The 17,480-nt window shown below is 36.1% G+C and overlaps 1 protein-coding gene across 2 annotated transcripts in view; it reads right to left on the bottom strand.

Moving 5' to 3' along the window:
* Positions 1-3,699: 3,699 nt before the first annotated feature.
* The window catches only part of SCYL2 (SCY1 like pseudokinase 2), a 39,440-nt gene continuing 25,659 nt past the window's right edge, over positions 3,700-17,480 (bottom strand). For both annotated transcript variants that reach the window (XM_064510635.1, XM_064510641.1), the window contains exons 11-19: positions 17,201-17,323; positions 16,387-16,500; positions 15,852-15,984; positions 13,864-13,982; positions 12,477-12,577; positions 11,664-11,730; positions 11,441-11,530; positions 10,362-10,481; positions 3,700-9,738 (exon numbers count right to left, since the gene is read on the bottom strand). In XM_064510635.1, coding sequence (XP_064366705.1) covers positions 9,094-9,738; positions 10,362-10,481; positions 11,441-11,530; positions 11,664-11,730; positions 12,477-12,577; positions 13,864-13,982; positions 15,852-15,984; positions 16,387-16,500; positions 17,201-17,323 — 1,512 coding nt within the window. In that variant the 3' untranslated portion in view covers positions 3,700-9,093. The remainder of the gene's footprint in view (positions 9,739-10,361; positions 10,482-11,440; positions 11,531-11,663; positions 11,731-12,476; positions 12,578-13,863; positions 13,983-15,851; positions 15,985-16,386; positions 16,501-17,200; positions 17,324-17,480) is intronic.

The following is a 17,480-nucleotide window of genomic DNA, read 5'->3' as shown; positions in this document are numbered from 1 at the left end:
TTACTAAGAATATTTTATCATCAATACATTAATTATTATCTAGGACAGAGAATTTCACTGAAAAACTTCAGTGGTTTAGATCATGCAGGCAATTAAAATACACCGTCATGATGTCTCTTTTCCTCATTAAGTGGATCTGTGAATAGCAGAATTTATAAAACCTGCTTTTTTGTGGCTCTCACTCAGATGGGTTCTCTAGCACCTAACAGGAGTTCTCACTTTACAGCCTTTCTCTCCCTTGGAGTGCAAAGTTGGTTCCCCCCTCTAACCAGCCAGTGGTTTCCATGCAACCTGTACCTTTAATATTTTCATCACATTTTCATCAAACAAGGGTTGGAAGCGAGCAACAGGTTCAAGAGTTGCCAAGGGCTCAGAGAGAAGGAAGGAGATGGATGATTGAGCAGTCACATTAGCCTTAAAAACAGGGCTTAAAAATCTATATATGCTACAATTTCCTCAGAAAGGGGAGTTGTGTTCATGCAGCTCTGCAGGTACTGCTTACTTATCTCAGAATAAAATAAACTCCAGAATAACTTTCATGTCGCTCCTTCTCATTGAAAAATTGATTATGGCATACGGAGAAACATAGCTTTTTATTTCATTGAGCAAAAGAAGTGTTTAATACTAATGTATTTGAAATACTGGTAACCTATGTCAATCACTAAATACACTGTCATCTATTACAGTCTATCAATTAAATTAAAAAATTCAAACAGCCCATGTTTTTGCCAGAAATCCCTGAAATCCCTGGCTAAGCACCTAGCACCCAGCTGCAGCTTCTTTTGAAAGAGACAAACGAATATCAGTCCTATTTCCATTTAAAAAGACTAGTTCACTTAAAGTTAAGAAACTGAGGGAGACTGAAGAAGCAAAAACACTATTTTCCCCTATGATACATGAAGAAAAGAGAACTCAAGAAAAATGCAGTTTATCAACTTCAAAATCTTGAAGGACATGGTGACTATTAATACACAGTTCAGAATTGTGCTTATTACCACTACTACTATTACTTTTGTCCAAATAAATGAGTTTTAAAACACAAAGGTTGGATGAAGAGGTTTTTTTTTTATGCATCTGATCTCTCATTAATGATGTTTTGTATACTGAATTCATTTAACCCGACGTTCACCAGAAAATGTCTGTTACAGCGAAACAGGAAAAAGAAAATGGGTGATTTATTCAACATTCTCATCACAGTCATTCAATCTAATAAAGCAGTCATTTCTTGCAGAACAAAACATGCAGAGATGAAAAATTCCAATAAATGTGTTGCGGTTAAATCAAATCTGAGCTCCAGCAGCTGCCCTTCATTAACAATAGCTGTCACAACCAATTAAGCTCTGTTGTGAGACAGCAGCAGCCAGCGCCTTACGCACCGGCAATTTAGAGATTTGAGCAGAGCGGGCTGCCAGGGGTCACTGTTTCAAAGAAAACAGGTCTATTCCAATGGGGCTGGCGCTGGATATTTTGGCATTTAGGCAGACAGCAGTTGTCACCCTCCTTTCTCCCTTGCTTCAGCCGTTCCCTGAATTCTTCCACTTTGGTTGCCACACCACTCTGCAATCTATATATAGTAATCCAGGTTACTTAACTGCAGCTGCTTTTAGCATTTCTCCTTCACTCTACGCTGCCCGTAGGAAGGGCTGCAAAAGGAACATGTGTCCAAACTTCAGCCACCTCCATTTCACAGTCTGGCATCTTGCTTGAGCGAAGATGCTGCACTGTCAAGTGGAGCAGCAGATGCTCAGGTTCCCTTCTGCTGCCCTGAAAGCAGAAGAGCAGTCTCCAGCAGAACAACAGGCACAAAGTTCTGGAAGCCACTCTCTTAAATTCATAATTCTCTTACCAAGGATCACCAAGAAAAATTGCCACAGCTCTCTGATTTTTGCTGCCCTTCACTGCTCTACCCAGCCATGTGCTGCCCATGTGCATTCAGGTAAGGAAGACAAGGCAGAGCAGAGATGTTTGCACCAGAAAGGGTCTGAAAAAGTTACAGGAACAGAGTCCTAAGAAAAATTCTGACAAAAGAAGTCCTACACATGAGAATGAGCTCAGCTGGCTGACAATTATGTGTGAATAGCCCTCCGATTATTTAATTCCTCCAATGTGAAGAAAATTAAGGTTTTGTACCATTTATGTCATAAAAAGGACAATCTCAAAAACAGACCTCCAAACCAGCAGCCCACTAATGTTCTGATCAACATAAGTAATAATTATAGTGCTTGCTTAAACAGTCAAAGAGCTTACACTGTATTGTTCTGATCTGCATTGAATATAATGCAAAGGAGAGATTTTATTGCAAATCTCTTTCCTGTAATGGCAGTCAATCAGTAAGAGTCGATTGTTTTAGGAAACAAAGCACAGATGCAGCATCAAAATACAAAAAATTTAACTGATTTTAAATAGTCTCCTGCTTGCCAAGTTAAATGATAAAAAAACAGAATGATCAATCATTTAACCCGGCATGTGATAACAATGAAAATACAGTAGTATTTTATATTGAAATCACTTGAATTGCAGAAATGAAATTTAGTATCTATCCAGTCACAAATACACACAAAAAATATTTACGTAGTTTTATATACCATCAAAGCATGGAGCATCACTGCCATATCAGGAACTATCCCAAGCCATCAAAGTGTATCTAGTAGTGTCTGGTTCTTAGGACACCTGCTGGAAAGGAAGCTCTTCAAATTTTACTTTTGATGTTTATTTTTACACAGCATGGCCTTAAGCTGGCACTAAGGAGACACAGAGACAGGCAAGAACAACTCCCCGCTGTGTGGTAACTAGACACAATTACTTCCCAACGCCAAAGCCCTAGGTTGTCCGGTCAAAGATAAAAATGTTATCATTAATGTTGTGAGTAGTTCCAAAAGAAGCTTCTCCTTTAATTATCCTTGATTTTAACGACTAATTACTGAAGAGCAGTGTAAAACCTAGTCTTTTAAACCTTCTGCAAATGATTACTCTCTACTGCATTTTAACAAATTCTATTAAAAAGGCCAAATGAGGATTAAGGCACACGCAAAAAAAACCTAACCAGAAAAGCATCAGAATACATAAGTAGATGCAGGCAGATCATTAAATCTCTGTTGCTTCCGAGTTCACGAGTGTTTGCTCCACGTCTACAACTGCCGCAATTTCCAGTAACAAAATACATTAGTGCCACAGTGATACAGTTCAGAGGCAGATACGCTACAGAGGATAAAAGATTTTTTTAAAAAAGTCTCTAGTTTAAAATTCATGCCTAAAATACATAGCAAATTCTTTTACAGATACTGAATAAATGTATTTATTTAACTGGTGACAAGTTTGTCCATGGGTAGGAGTTTAACTGAATCCCTGGTTTATAAGTTTTGGGGTAAGTTTTGCACGATTAACAAATCGGCATCCACCTTGCCAGACCACTTCAAGGTCAGAACCCCAGACTCTTCTTACAGGTAAATGCTAATTATAGAGATACCTAGTTACTCAGTTTTTCCCCAGGACTTTCACTCTTTGCATGACAGCAATATGTTCCCCCGTTTCACAGATGTCTGGACAGCAACAGCTGGAGGAAATAAACTCAAAATGAATTTGCTGTAGGTTAAACTATATTTCAAACAAAATATAAAGTCATATGCAAGTCTTCCACGTAAGTTATTATTCGTTAATTTTTATGGAAAGTTAAAATAAAAATATCTTCCAACATGAAAATATGAAAAGTTCATTTATTTCCATAGGCAACCTCATTCACAGTACAAAGTGATATGAATTCCTTGAAACGGTCACTAGCTTTTACATATTTTTAAAGTAACTGATCTAAAAGTTGATACAAGAATAAATTTGATTTTGAAGAGCTGTCCAACAAACCAGAGATACACGAATGCCATGCTATGATGGTTCTGATGATGAATCACAGCTGACACTATAATAACATCACTTTATACACCTCATGAGAATTTTAATGTTTTACAATCTAAACATAAAACTGCCACTAGTACAGAGACTGTACGATTAGACAAATCAACAGATATTTTGCACAAGGCCTGAGTTCACTATAACACATTAAAGCAGTTTTGATTTACAACTTCATCCCAGGAATCTGTACAGCAGTTAGAACCGCTTCTGAGAACTTAAAGACATCACAAGCGCAGGGGCTTATTTGTTCTGTCGATTTAAGTGGGAGGCTTGGTAGCCAAGGGGATTTGATGTATGAATCCGAGGTTTTAGGGCCTTGTGTAATTCCTCGTACAGCAGTCAAAACCTAATGGAAAGATGCGTACAAAGCAGGACCTCACTTGAAAATTAGCTTACTCATCTGAAATTCTCCAGATCAGCTTCCTCACAAGTATTTCAGGATAAAAGTTCACAACAAGTATATAAAATGCAGCATATCTCTTATTTTAGCAAAGACCAAAAAAGGGTCACATATACAACACAATCTTGCTGCCCTCCTCAAACATTTCTGTCATTTGAAATGGCACAAAACAGCAATATCCCACCCCACCCCACCCCGCAAATAAAAACTCCTAATCAATAAACAAAGGTCATTCAGAAGTCCAAAAATTTCCTCTGCAATGAGAGATCCAGTGTTCCTAAATTTGTTTTTCAAAAAAAACCCTTCCTTTTCTGGTCAAATCCGGTAGTAGTGGGCACACTAACCATATGCATGTATAATACATAGCAAAAGGATTGCATAATTCATTGTCTGTATTGCCCTGTGGAATTTGACTCCAATTTAACTTCTCATTTAATTTTTGCTCTCATGGTGCAGTGTAACTGAACCAAGTATTACCCTGTAATCTAAATACACACTTACCTTCCTAGCTACTGACACACACACAACAGAGGTTACAATATAAAAATTAACACACACATTTTTCTTGCTTTAAAGGCTAGTGGGGTATTTGTGGAACAGGTGGAGCAAGTGTTACTAGAAAGACAAAAGTTAACAGAAAAAGAAAGTTTTAAATAATAAGGCTTGTAATGTTGTACACCTATATATCAAAAAAAAATCTGCTTTTTACTTGGGGTACTCAACTTTCGGGCAGACCTATAAGGCCACAGCATCCCCGCAAGGCATCTCTATTTAATTCACATTACAGCTAGGGGGGAGAAAGATACAGTATATTCATTAAAACAGACTAGGGAATCCTATCCAATTTCCCAGTAAAATTTCTCTCCTCACTCCCCCCAGATAACTGGTGGACTCCCTTACCTTTCCAAAGGCTCCTCTGGTGCTGCTGTCCTACATAAGCAGGGTATCTTTGGACTTTTCCATAGGCTGTTCTGTGCCTCATCCACAAGACTTGTGTGAAAAGGAATGCAAAAATCTGCTCCCTCATCCTTCCTTGAAATGACACTTGCCATTTCACTCCCTATTTCTCTCCCCTTGAGAGAGCCCAGGGGCTTCTATGCTAATCGGCAAGTCAGTCGTTTCCAAGGTCCTCTCAGTCAGCCCCGCAGAGGAGGTTTTTCAAGCCTCTTCAATACAAGTCAGTCCAGTCAGAGGATTAGTTTGTTTTCTAAAATTAGTTTTTCAAAAAAATGCTTCAGAGGCTTTCATACTTCAAAAAAACCACATTGAATCAACAATTCTAAATATGGAAAAGTCTACTGACTTAGTATAAAAGCATTCATTTAGGTTATACACCAGGATAGTGACAGGACAAGTAATGCTTATACTTAGGATGTGCAGATATTTCCATCTCTCTCCTTTGCATTTCTCCTTTTGTAGAAAACATATTATAGCTAAATCAGTTAAAAAATAGGAACTTATTCCCTCCTCCTTTTTATCTCTCCTTTACAAACTAACATAAAGTGCTAATGAAGATCTGCTCAGGATGATATGAGTGCACAGGGCGGGGGGGCCGTAATACAACCTGCCATGCTTCCACATTTTTCTTTTAAATTTGGTTGAATACAAAAGGCATAGATTTGGTGTAATTTATAATATCGTTCAGGGCATTATAATATTTATTTATTTACCAAGTTACTTTTTCAGAGAAAGAATTTGCAATTTTGTAAATCAGATATCAACTTCCCACCCGTGTTCTCCATTCTGTATTGCATTAGGGCTAAACAATCCCCACTGCTTCAGCGTTCAGCAAGGAAAAACATAAAAACAAATACAAAGAAAAGAGCAGTCTAGATGTTATGCTGCTTTCCACCCAGGTCCAGACACAGAAGGCCCCTGGAATGCCCCTACTCTATAACATCACCCCTTCCTCCCGCTCATTCCCTACCTCCCACTGGATCTGAAGTACAACTGCTGCTCTCCAACAGTGCTATGTACTCTGGCCACAACGCCAATTTTCCAGGCTCTTGCAGAGCCTCAGAATGACAATTTGCAAGTGGAGAGATCAACCGGACAAGGTTTCCTAAAGAAAAGGTATTACAGTAGGAGCCAAGAGGCACATGGCCTTGGTGACTTACCTCTTGTAACTCCTCTTCCCTTTAAGTTAAGCAGAAATAATTTAAGAAGTTCACACACATTCAGCTTCCTGACTCTCTAAGCATGAAGCATCTACAAGAAAGATGGATTTGGCCCTCTGATTTTAACTGAAATTATTTTTCAAATTTTTAAATAACTGGAAAAAACTCCTATGATTTCCACAAGCACCTGTTTCATTTTTCTTTTGTTATTATTCTTCTACTCTGGCCATTCTGAAAATTGCTGCAAGCAGCAGAAATCAAAATCATGTTCTGAAATGCAAAACACAAAACATTTCATATTACTTGAGCCAGATAAAGATGTTATTCCAATACATTACCACGGCACAGAGGAGCCCCTCTTAATCTGAACCTACAGGATTTTTTTGGTTTTGTTTTTACAAAATACATTGTATTCTCAAACAGCCCATGCCAAAAGCACAGACCCCAAAAACCCATAATTTAAGAGGTCTGGAACATAAGATGTGATAAAAATTTTGCAGTTAACTTTCCCTCCATTAAGTTAAATCCAAATCCAGCTCTGAATACTCCCAGTCCAGGGACATCAGGGACTGAAACCCCAGATCAGGGCAATGGAGGTTAAACCTGCCTTCACTATGGATATATTAATATAATGCAGGGTCAAGTCCTAAGAGATGTTATTTTAATATAACCTGATTTTCCAAATAATTTAGAGGAAAACAGATTCAAGTAATCCTTCAAAGTTTTGCCTTATGTTGCCCTAAAAAAATGTAGCTTTCAAAAGCTGACATAAAAAAGAAGACTTTGTGTGATTCAGAGTGTAGAGTACCAGTAACTGTAGATGAACTTAAATAATATTTTAACAGTTCCAGTATTGTATTTAAGTTACATAGATATCTTAACATAATCTACAACATTTACCATGAATACTAAGAGCACATAAGCATCACAATGTGTTAGGCATTGTTTTCTAAACCACAATTTCACTGGTCCCAGGTATCTTAAAATAATATGACTAAGGCAGAAGCTATAATACATAAACAATTATTTAAGAAATACGCTTAATGCTATTACCGCTGAGAACTGTGGAAATATAACAAAATACAAGTCACATTTACAGCATAAGGCCCTTTGGTTTCTTAAGCAGCAAATGAAAGAACAATTTCTTCAGTGAAAGGCTTTGAAAAATAAAGTACGTAGGCTTTCCATAAAAAAGGTAACCAGTTCTTTCCTTCTCAAAATAGCCAGCTATCATCTTCAAAATATTATGTAATAAAGTTCCTGAAATTCCTAGGAAAGAAAAAGTTAAAACCCAACTGTAATATCTGACAGAGCAGAGATTCTATCATGGGCAAGTTGAACACCTACCTTCTGGGAAGTAGAAGAAACTACTGCTTGGTTTTCTGGAGAGCTTTATTAAATTTGGAATAATACAATAAAAAGGATTTAAATATCCGTGTATTTACCATGTATTCTACAGCTTACAAATCTGTACGTGAGAACTTGCTTCATATTCATCTATCCTTCATAAGGAATTTAGTTAAAACAAAATTAAAAAGTAATAGTTTATTCTAATCATGGCAATTAATGGCAATCTGCTTTTTCACACAACCATGTGTAACAGTAACTTCTACCAGGCAGTCCTTTTCCATCTTCCCAATAGTGCCAAAGACTACGAAGTAATTCAAAATATTTCTGTGTAATTCAACCAATTGTTACAAGTTGGGACAGTCAGCATTTGAACTTTACAGAGAACATTTTTTCTAGGAGGTTCCATAACTACTCATGTATATATATATTTTTTTCCCCACCCTGGCTGGAAGCAGTATCAAATTAGTCAAAACACAGAAATACATAATAAATATGATCAAGTATTTTAAAGTATTTTAAAATCCTGCTTAAGTGGTATGGGGCTTTTGCTATGGGGCTGGTAACTATGGTCGGACATTATAAAACAGGACTTAAAAAGTATGTCCATTGGAGCAGTGTTTTTCCTCTGTCCCAAATTTGTACTATGTTTTAAAATCATTTCTTATGCCTCCTGAATCTTGTGGTAGTCAACCACCATATTAATCCTAATTTCCTCCTAAGAGAAGAAAGTCAAAATATTTTATTTTCTTAGCCTGCTGTATAGTTGTGCATTAGGGGTATTTCTATGTAACATGGCTAACAAAACTATCTGATGAAGCATGAGTTTACTTTTCACATACTGTCATAAGGCATAATGACAGTTTGTGCCAAATTCAGGCTACACAAATCATCAAGAGTTGAATTTAGCAGACACTGATCCATAGGATAGCACTAAATTGTATTCACTAGCATTATAACCCCCTAACCATTTTTGTTTAATTTAAGAAATAAAATTTCATATAAATGCTGGAGTTGATTGAATACATTTTTGAATAATTCTGAAGTATTTAGGGTTTTTTTTGAGTGAATATATGCATCCTACCTCCAATGCTCTGAAGTTGGGTAAGCAGAAGGGAAATCATTATCACAGAAGATGACTTCGCACTTATGTTTTCCACCGCGTTACCGGGACAATGTAAAAACAGTTTTTTTCTAGTGCAAAATTATTTATTTTGCTGAGTGGAAAGTTTCCCCAAGTCATACTTTTCCTAATCAAAAAAGATGTTAATCAGCTTACCCATGATTAAAATTTCACCAACCTTTGAAAGAAGAAAATAAGACATTTTACCCAAAAAGATCTTTTAAGTCATTGCTAGCTGAGTTGCTGTTTGTCATCGTGTTTGCTGGTTGTGCAAAGTTCTGAGGAGTAAAGAAAGGATTACCCTGTATACCAAAGCCAGGCTGTCCTATCATGTTCATCTGAGGTCCCAAGACTGAACCACTTGCACTTGGGGACCCTTGTGGGGGTACAAACTGATTAACCCACTGGTTTGACTTCTGTTGAGCCAACTGTTTCATACTGACTTTGGGTTTTTGAGGACCAAAAAGATTATCTAAAGCAGACATATCTGGGGGTCTGTTTTGTTGTGTCAGTGGAGAGATTGCAGATGCAGCACTCATGGGACTGTAATTTGGCATATTGGCGGTTGGTACAATGTTCATCTTGGTTGTTCCCGTTGTGCTTGGACCACCGAAGAAATTCTGAGTGGTGGGAGCAGTTCCCATACCGAATCCAGCAGTCTGAAAACCCATACTAGTATTTAGTCCGTTTGTTATATTTCTCTTTGTGCTGTCAACAGGTGATGAAAATCCTACTCCAACACCCATAGAAGGGACAGAAGAGAAGCTGTTTGAAGATGCAACTTTAGTTTTGTTGATAGATGTCAAAGATGACATATTATCTATCAAGGTATCTGTCAAGTCTTTTGTCTGCAAAATACAATGTGGTTAGACACTTTTTCTTTACAGACACACTAGCAACAATCTTTATCATTGCTCCTGCAGTCAATATAGAAGTGGCATTCATTTTTCAGAAACTGGAATTTATTGCATTGAATTAGGCATTAAATGTAATTGCACACGAGAGCCGTTACGTTATTTTCATTCTTCACTACTTAGAAGTTCAGTTGTTTTGTAATTTAGTTTCACTACTAAAACTATAGACACCAAGTACTACTGTGCCCATCTGCTTACATGCCTCATTCCTACCCCCCAAAAACTGTATAAATAAAAATTGTATTGTATATTTAGTTAATAAAATCTTCAGAGAAGATTTTTTTTTCCTATGTGCTTTTCCCACATCTAGAATAATGGGCTTCCAGTAGTGATGTCATCTTTGAAAACTACTACAATTTAAAATGTTGAAAATACAGCTAACAATGCAAATGGAAGGCAGATTACAATTTAGTTAGTTTTTCCTCAACTCTACCATGTTACTACCAGGGATAACAAAGGTGAATCACAGGGGAAAAAGTGCTAATTGGGTACAGTACTTCCAAGGAAAAAGCATCACAGCTGCAATGGAAACAATGTAGTAGTTCGTTATCTCTCACCTGCTTCAATGGAGGTGTTATTGCAGTCGCTTGTGGCTTTAGAGGTTGCTGGCTTTTCAATTTCTGTGCCTGTTCTTGTTCTTTAGCTAACTTTTGCTTTTCTTCAAGTGTAAGTGATGCCTTTAAAAGGGAAAGTACTGTCAATAAGCTGGACAGTATAGATATTTATGTTATTTTTATTTCATAAATAGCACCGTCATTTCAACAACGTGTGATAGAATAAGCATTATTTATATAAAAATAAAGTGACTAAGCACAAAATCTATTACTACATTTATCATACTGTTAAAAAGTACTTAAGGCAAATAAATACAATACTAAAGGTAGCATAATGATAAATTCTGGGAAGGTATCAAATAAATAGATATTTCATCACAACAAAAACATTTTAGCTTTGACTTCCTAATGCTGGACATAAAAAAAGTGTTCTGTTTGGTTTTTATTTTTATATGAATACTCTACCAACTGTCACTTGATAAAGAATTACAACTGACAGTGCAGTTGGAAAGGAATTTGTATTTTAATAGCCATGAGAAGGATGTTTTAACAGAATATCACCTATAAGGGTAAGCTATTTCATGTCATGCTTTTTCTTTGCTTTTTACTTATTCCCATATTTATTGTTCATTTTCACTTAAGTTTTAATTTTTATAGTAAATCTTAGTCTCTACTACTACATGAAATTCTGTATTTGATCTTCATTTCCTTTTGTAATTTCATAATGAAGTTGCCTGAGCATTTTGATTTTTATATCTAAATCCACTGCTGAAGTTTCAGTATAACTCATTATACCTGTAACTAAGGAGGAAGAAAATGATCAAAAATGTATAACTCCAATTAATGCATACTTTGCACAAAGCTATTTTCAAGGACAGGTTTTCACGGAAATTCAAGGCTGAGGTTTAAACATTTTTCAGTGCATTTCCACATGTGACTACTTGGGGTTCTGCTAGGCAAAAGCAGTTAGTTTTCCCTTAAAAGTCTCAAATATGAAAATATTTACATACACTTCTTATGCACATCAGCCTTGTACTAGACAGATGCATATAACAGAACTCCAAAACAAAAAAAACCCACACCTTTTTCTGTTTTGATGACAACTCATTCTCTTTACTGTCAGATCCACTAGTTAGGAGGTCAGTTCCAGTATTATTAAATACCTTGTCAATCTGTTTAAATTAAAAGAAACAAAATCATAAGTTATTTGAAATGTTGTAATTTAAGGTGATGCAAATATTGATTAGGTGATTTTAAATTTCAAACTTTTGTATGTCACTAATGCAATAAAATATTATCTCTTACCTGATTACTGGTGCTGGTAGATCTTGCCTCTTCAGAAACACTCATTTGATTAGCTATGTCCAAAGATCTACATAGTACAGAGTATATATATTACAAAACGATAACTGCACGGTCACATCCACAACACTAATTCAGGAATGCAGATTATTTTTCTGCATTTAAACAATATCCAAAAAAATGTATTATCAGAGCACTGCCATATTCAGAATAGCTGTAGGAGACTGGAAAATGTTAGTATTCTAAAGTATAAAGGTTTCATAATGATCATTTCAAATGGTCTTCCTTTCTCCTTTAAGTGGGTAATGTAGACTTCAGATAGCAAGTTAATTTGCCTCAAAAATTTCAGCTCATATCAGCCTCCGTAAAACAGGCATAGATATCTTCAAATACCATTGCCTTCTAAAGGTCTGCTGTGTTTATGTTTCTCCACTGTGGTGTGTGTTCTCAGTAACTACACAAAAGCAGCTACTCTTAGTACACACACATAAAACCAAACTAGTGGAGCTCAGTATGAACTCATATTTCACAAATTCATTAAAAATTACCCAGAATAAATGAATAAACTGTGACTTCCTAATGTAAGTGTAAAGGATTGTAAAACCACTGATGTCATAATAATAATATCATTCTAAGACTCATAAATCTTTGCTGACAATCATGCTTATCTGAGATAATTCCCAGTTACTGAAGTGGGAATTACCAAGATTTTATGTTGCTGTGGATAGAGTTTTCTCACATTTGCTAAAAAGATGAACTGAAATTCATCTCTCCTCACGTGCTCTTTTTCTAGCATACAGGCAAACGCACACTTACTTCTGTTGTTCTTGCATGACATGAAGTTGTTCAAGTTTTGTTTTATGCTCTGCCTCCAATCTATTAAGCATATCTTTTATAACACAAATAAAAGAATTGAACTGTAAAAGAAACGTACAGGAAGTTTGGATTTTGCAGTGACAGAATCCAGACATTTAGAGCTTAAAAGCTAATATCACATAAAACTTACAATATACAATGTCAGATAAACTACACATTTTAAATAATTTATAGTCCAGCTTCACTACCTTGGATGACATACCCAGCTAGAATGTATACTGAAATAGTGAAAACAATATATAAGCTGAAAAAAAAAAAAAGTGAGGCAACCCAAACAAAAAAAAAACAACAACAAAAGATCACAATGAGCATTACTAGATTTGTTTTCCAGAAAAACTGTATTAGGTATTCTATTTCCTAATTAATTCATAGCAGCATGATTGCACTTCTATACTATCTGCAATATTTACAAACTAAACTAAGACAAGAAAGATTAAGACTGTAATGTAGCTTTTTATTTGGATTGTAACTATGTTAGCTGGCTAACTTCTTCACCATGATGTTTGGAAGGCAATATACTCTTACTCCAGGAATTGTTTGTCTCAGATTTGATTTAATCTCATTCAATTTTGTCCCAAATATTTTACAGTGTATTTCAAAAGCAGCACCATCCATCCATTTTAAATGTCCTGCTAACGTTACCACAATCATTTTATTTTTCTTATGTTGCTTCATATTCTACAGTAATATCACCAACTTTAACAGTCTGTCTAGTAACCTCCCAATTTTCTGTAGTGTAAAATATGCAAATAGAAGGGAACAGATCAAGTAACTTAAAAGTTGTTTGCATTTCCTCTATTTTTAGCCCCACAATTTGATACATCTAGTTACTTCTTCAGGACTCAGTTACTGCTTTAGCTCTGACAGATACCAGTCAGACTTACCCTAAAACATCAGAAACAACTTTTAGTGACTCTGACCTAACCACTCAAACACCTACCCACCCTAACAGAAGTCTGTTAGTTTTTCATTTAAAAAACACACTTCAGTTTAAAGGCTTAACCTTTTTTTTGGCAATTACTAGTGAAAATGTTAGCGATACAAAGATTTAAAGACTTCAAAATGCAAAAAGTTAAGTAAAAAGCTAGGATATACAACTGATATATAACTTTAGAAATGTGATGGTATGCATTTTCAAATTTTATACTATATTAGTTAAGACCACTAAATAAACAACCTTTAAAGCATGCAAATACAGTAATATTGAAAGCATTTTTTACATCAGACACAGACATAGAGAAACCTACAAATTCTTCTGTGACAACAGTTTAAATCAATTCTCTACCAGTTTATCAAGTAAAAGCATGCAAAATAGTCATGTTCCTACCTGACTGAGATTCAGATTGTTCTCAATACTAAGAGGAATCAGATGGGGCAATACTTTTCCTGCAAGCTGCTCTTTGGTAATTCCCAACTTCTTATGAGTAAATGTACATTTGTAAATACCTGACACACAACATTAAAATAGCAAAATTGTTAAGTTTAGTAAATAACAAGAACAAACTCCAAGAAGGTTGCACTCTCTGTAGGTACTGATAATCTGAACATACATTGGTTCTGTGTGCAACCAAGCACAAACAAGATAGAAAAGTCATAAAAATGAAGTACTCATCCACAACATAAATGTATTATAACAAGAGGCTTTGCTAACATTCAGAGCAAAAGGAAAGTCCTGGAGGCTCAGAGTAATACTTTGCAGCTACGAAGTCTGGTATTATTAGTCAAAGTATTGTTCTGGTCTATTACCAGAGAATGTGGGTCTTCGAACAGCTCATCACAAGTAACTGAGTTACCATAAATTAACAAACTGCCACTTTGTAATCGTGCTCCATTAACTAAGGAGGTGTTTGCTCCTGGCACATTGCAAATGGCTTGCAGTGTGAATATGGTTAGTGAACTGACACACAGTGCTCTGACTGTACTTGCCAAAGACTCTTACCTGGAAGTTTAGGGCTGTGTTATACACAGGATCAGAAACCATGCATAGGCCTTATCTGTTTTAAAATCAGTGAAAAAGGAAGGAGGCACGAGGGATCCAACCTTAAGCCTACCAGTTTTATAGCATTTCTGACAGCAGGATTCCTATGTGCTTAAATAGTCCACTTTTGTGGCGAACGCTGAACATACTGGCACAACAGAGGAAGAAGCTTTCCTCACTTTCCATGTTACTACCAGAACACAGCTGTCAGCTGGCCAGAGAAGATTTCACACACACAATGGAATGTACTTTGGGGAAAAAAAAACAAAAACAAACAAACAAACAAAAAAAACGGATCCAGTGTATCCAAAATTGAATTCAGCTCATCTCCAAACTAGGGTTCAGCTGCTTGCTGCAGCTGAGTAGAATTCAGGAGTAATACAACTAAGGGAAAAGATGCACTGTCCCTCATTCTCAGACATCGGGTACAGATTAAAGCTGCAGGGATTAAGGGAAAGAGGGCAGCTTTAATTTAGTACAGGCAGATGCACACTTGATGATTGCGAGCAAATTAAAAAAGTACTACCATCACATATTTGTTACAGTGCTCTAATGAGGGTTGTTGCTCCTATAGCTCAACTGTTACAAATGGTCTTCTGCCTACTGCTTTGCTGTAAGAGAAACGGTCACTGTCTCCCACACTTGATAATGCAGTCACACCTCTCCTTGGCAGTGACTCTGGTCATCTGGTCTTCTCATGAGCCCGCTCAAGTTGTTAAAAGCATGTAGCCTGAGTTGGGCAAGTGCCATAGTGGCACTAGGGAAGCACAACTGGGCCTTCCCTTCCAGAAGTAGCAAGCTGCCCATTTATGTTAGCTGTTTTTGAAATCTCACCCAGAGCACACTCCATTTCAGTGCAAAGGCAGCCACATCTTTGTTTAAAGGGCAAAATTTATCTAGCAAAAGCTGCAGTGAAGAGCAATAGATTCATAATAGATAATCATCCATAGCATCTGACATGCAACAGTGGTAATTGAAAGCAACAGTAGCATCTTAAAAGCTCTAGCAAAGTGCTCAGTAACTGAAAGAGGACAGATTTTATGTTCCTCCGAGGGAAACTGCCTTTCTGGCTGGGTGGGCCATAGAGTCCACAAAAGTGTCACAGCCTGAGAACTGCAAAAAGTACTCGGAACTGTGCTGGGCCCTAAGGACCACAAATATATAGACTAGCGACAGAAGTAACAGCAATACATTAGGTAACTGAACAGGGACCTACCTAAGAACAAGAAACAAGATATTTTATCTAGACTATGCAAACCTTATCAATGATTGTACAGAAAGCCCTAAGATTACAACATCAAAATACAAAAGAGGAGAAAATTGAAAATATTAGTTACCTAAAATTCCCATTAGCACTGCAGGTTCCTTGGATGGAATTTGTTGTAGAAAAGGTAGAATATCATCAAGCACAAACCATTTATCTAAGTACTCCAAAATCTTTCCTAAGCACACTAGTGAGTTTACCCGGACCTACAAAGTATGATAAAAATTAAAGAACATCTTAACTATTTTTTTGCCTAAGAAAAAAAGACACATAAAACTCATATTTATGAGAAGAAGGAAGGTGCTTCTGAAACTACAACTTTCATATCTGAAAACTCAAGGCGAGTTCAAAAAAAAACCTTTGTATCATTAAAGGAAAATACAGAGTTGCATACTGCTCACAAGACCTTGTTTTTTCTACAGGACAAACACTGTTAACATACAATGTGCTGGAACATACCATTGTTACAGTAAAAAATCTTAAAAAGAAATGACAGCATATTGATGGGCTTTTCTTTAAAGAAGCAACAGCAGAAAAGCCAAAGTAATTACAGGTAATTTTACATTTTCTGAAGACTGAGAAAGAGATCAAATTATTAGTGTACTTACAGCAAGAGAAGAAGTTTGCAAACATGCATTTTTAATTCTTGGAATCAATGAATTTTTCATTGATGGGTAATCTATTAGATTGGCAAATGTTGGAATTATGTTTAGACAAAGCTCCTATAAAAAAAAATTCCACATGAGTTAAAAAAGAAACATGCATGTTTACTATAAAACTAATACTAATATTACTCAAGTTCAAAATCAATTTGTCTTTCCAAGCATTCCCTTTAAGGAAATACTCATCATGTTCACTAAAATGAACTTAATCTATCAGACTCACTTAGAAACAGCTACAATAATAAAGCATCATGATATGCAGATTGAATCTTAGAAAATGGGTCAAGCAAATATAAATGAATATTATCAGTAACACTCTGTAGCAGTACAATCACAGACTGAAAGACAAAACAGTGTATCAATATTAAATATACTTAGGCAATAGAGGAAAAAAAATACCCAATTGCAGCCAAATCTGAAAAAATAGAGACAGCAACATCAAGCACAAATTGCAAGGAAATACCCAAGTAACTAAACTCCTGCTGCAGAAAAATCTCAAGCAGATACTTAAAAACAAAAACCTTTCTCCATAATACTGGAAAGGCTTTGCAAGGCTGAAAGTGACATCTGATTATCCAAATCCTTCTTTATCTAATAATTTCTCTGTTTACCTCCCCTACACACTCCTGAATGCTTATGGCTAACTGAAAACTAATTCCAGGGGAAGAATGACTTCTAAAAGAAAACTTTTCTCTTTTCCTTAAAGGATAGAGAAAAGATTAGTTAAGCAGTTTTAAAACAAAAGCTGAAATTACAACACCTGGATCTGAATTGAAGGTGCTTCCAAGGCTCTGTAAACCATTGGTAGAACGCTGTTCTTTATTTCATCTGGTGGAGTTTTAGTTAGGAGTAGATCCATTTTTTGCAAGAAGATCAACAGGATCTATTAAAAACAGGACAGTTCAGAAGCCAAAAGATTTTAACTCCACCAACATACACTTAAAGTTTATTGCATCATAGCATTAAAACTTCAGAAGTTTTCTTGTAACTCAGTAAATGTGATCACTTACCATGTTGCTGGCCTGAAGGCATGGAAGACA

Source organism: Dromaius novaehollandiae, chromosome 1 (genome assembly GCF_036370855.1).
Source record: "Dromaius novaehollandiae isolate bDroNov1 chromosome 1, bDroNov1.hap1, whole genome shotgun sequence".
Classification (NCBI taxonomy): Eukaryota; Metazoa; Chordata; class Aves; order Casuariiformes; family Dromaiidae; genus Dromaius; species Dromaius novaehollandiae.
This window is presented reverse-complemented; position numbering and strand designations above follow the sequence as displayed.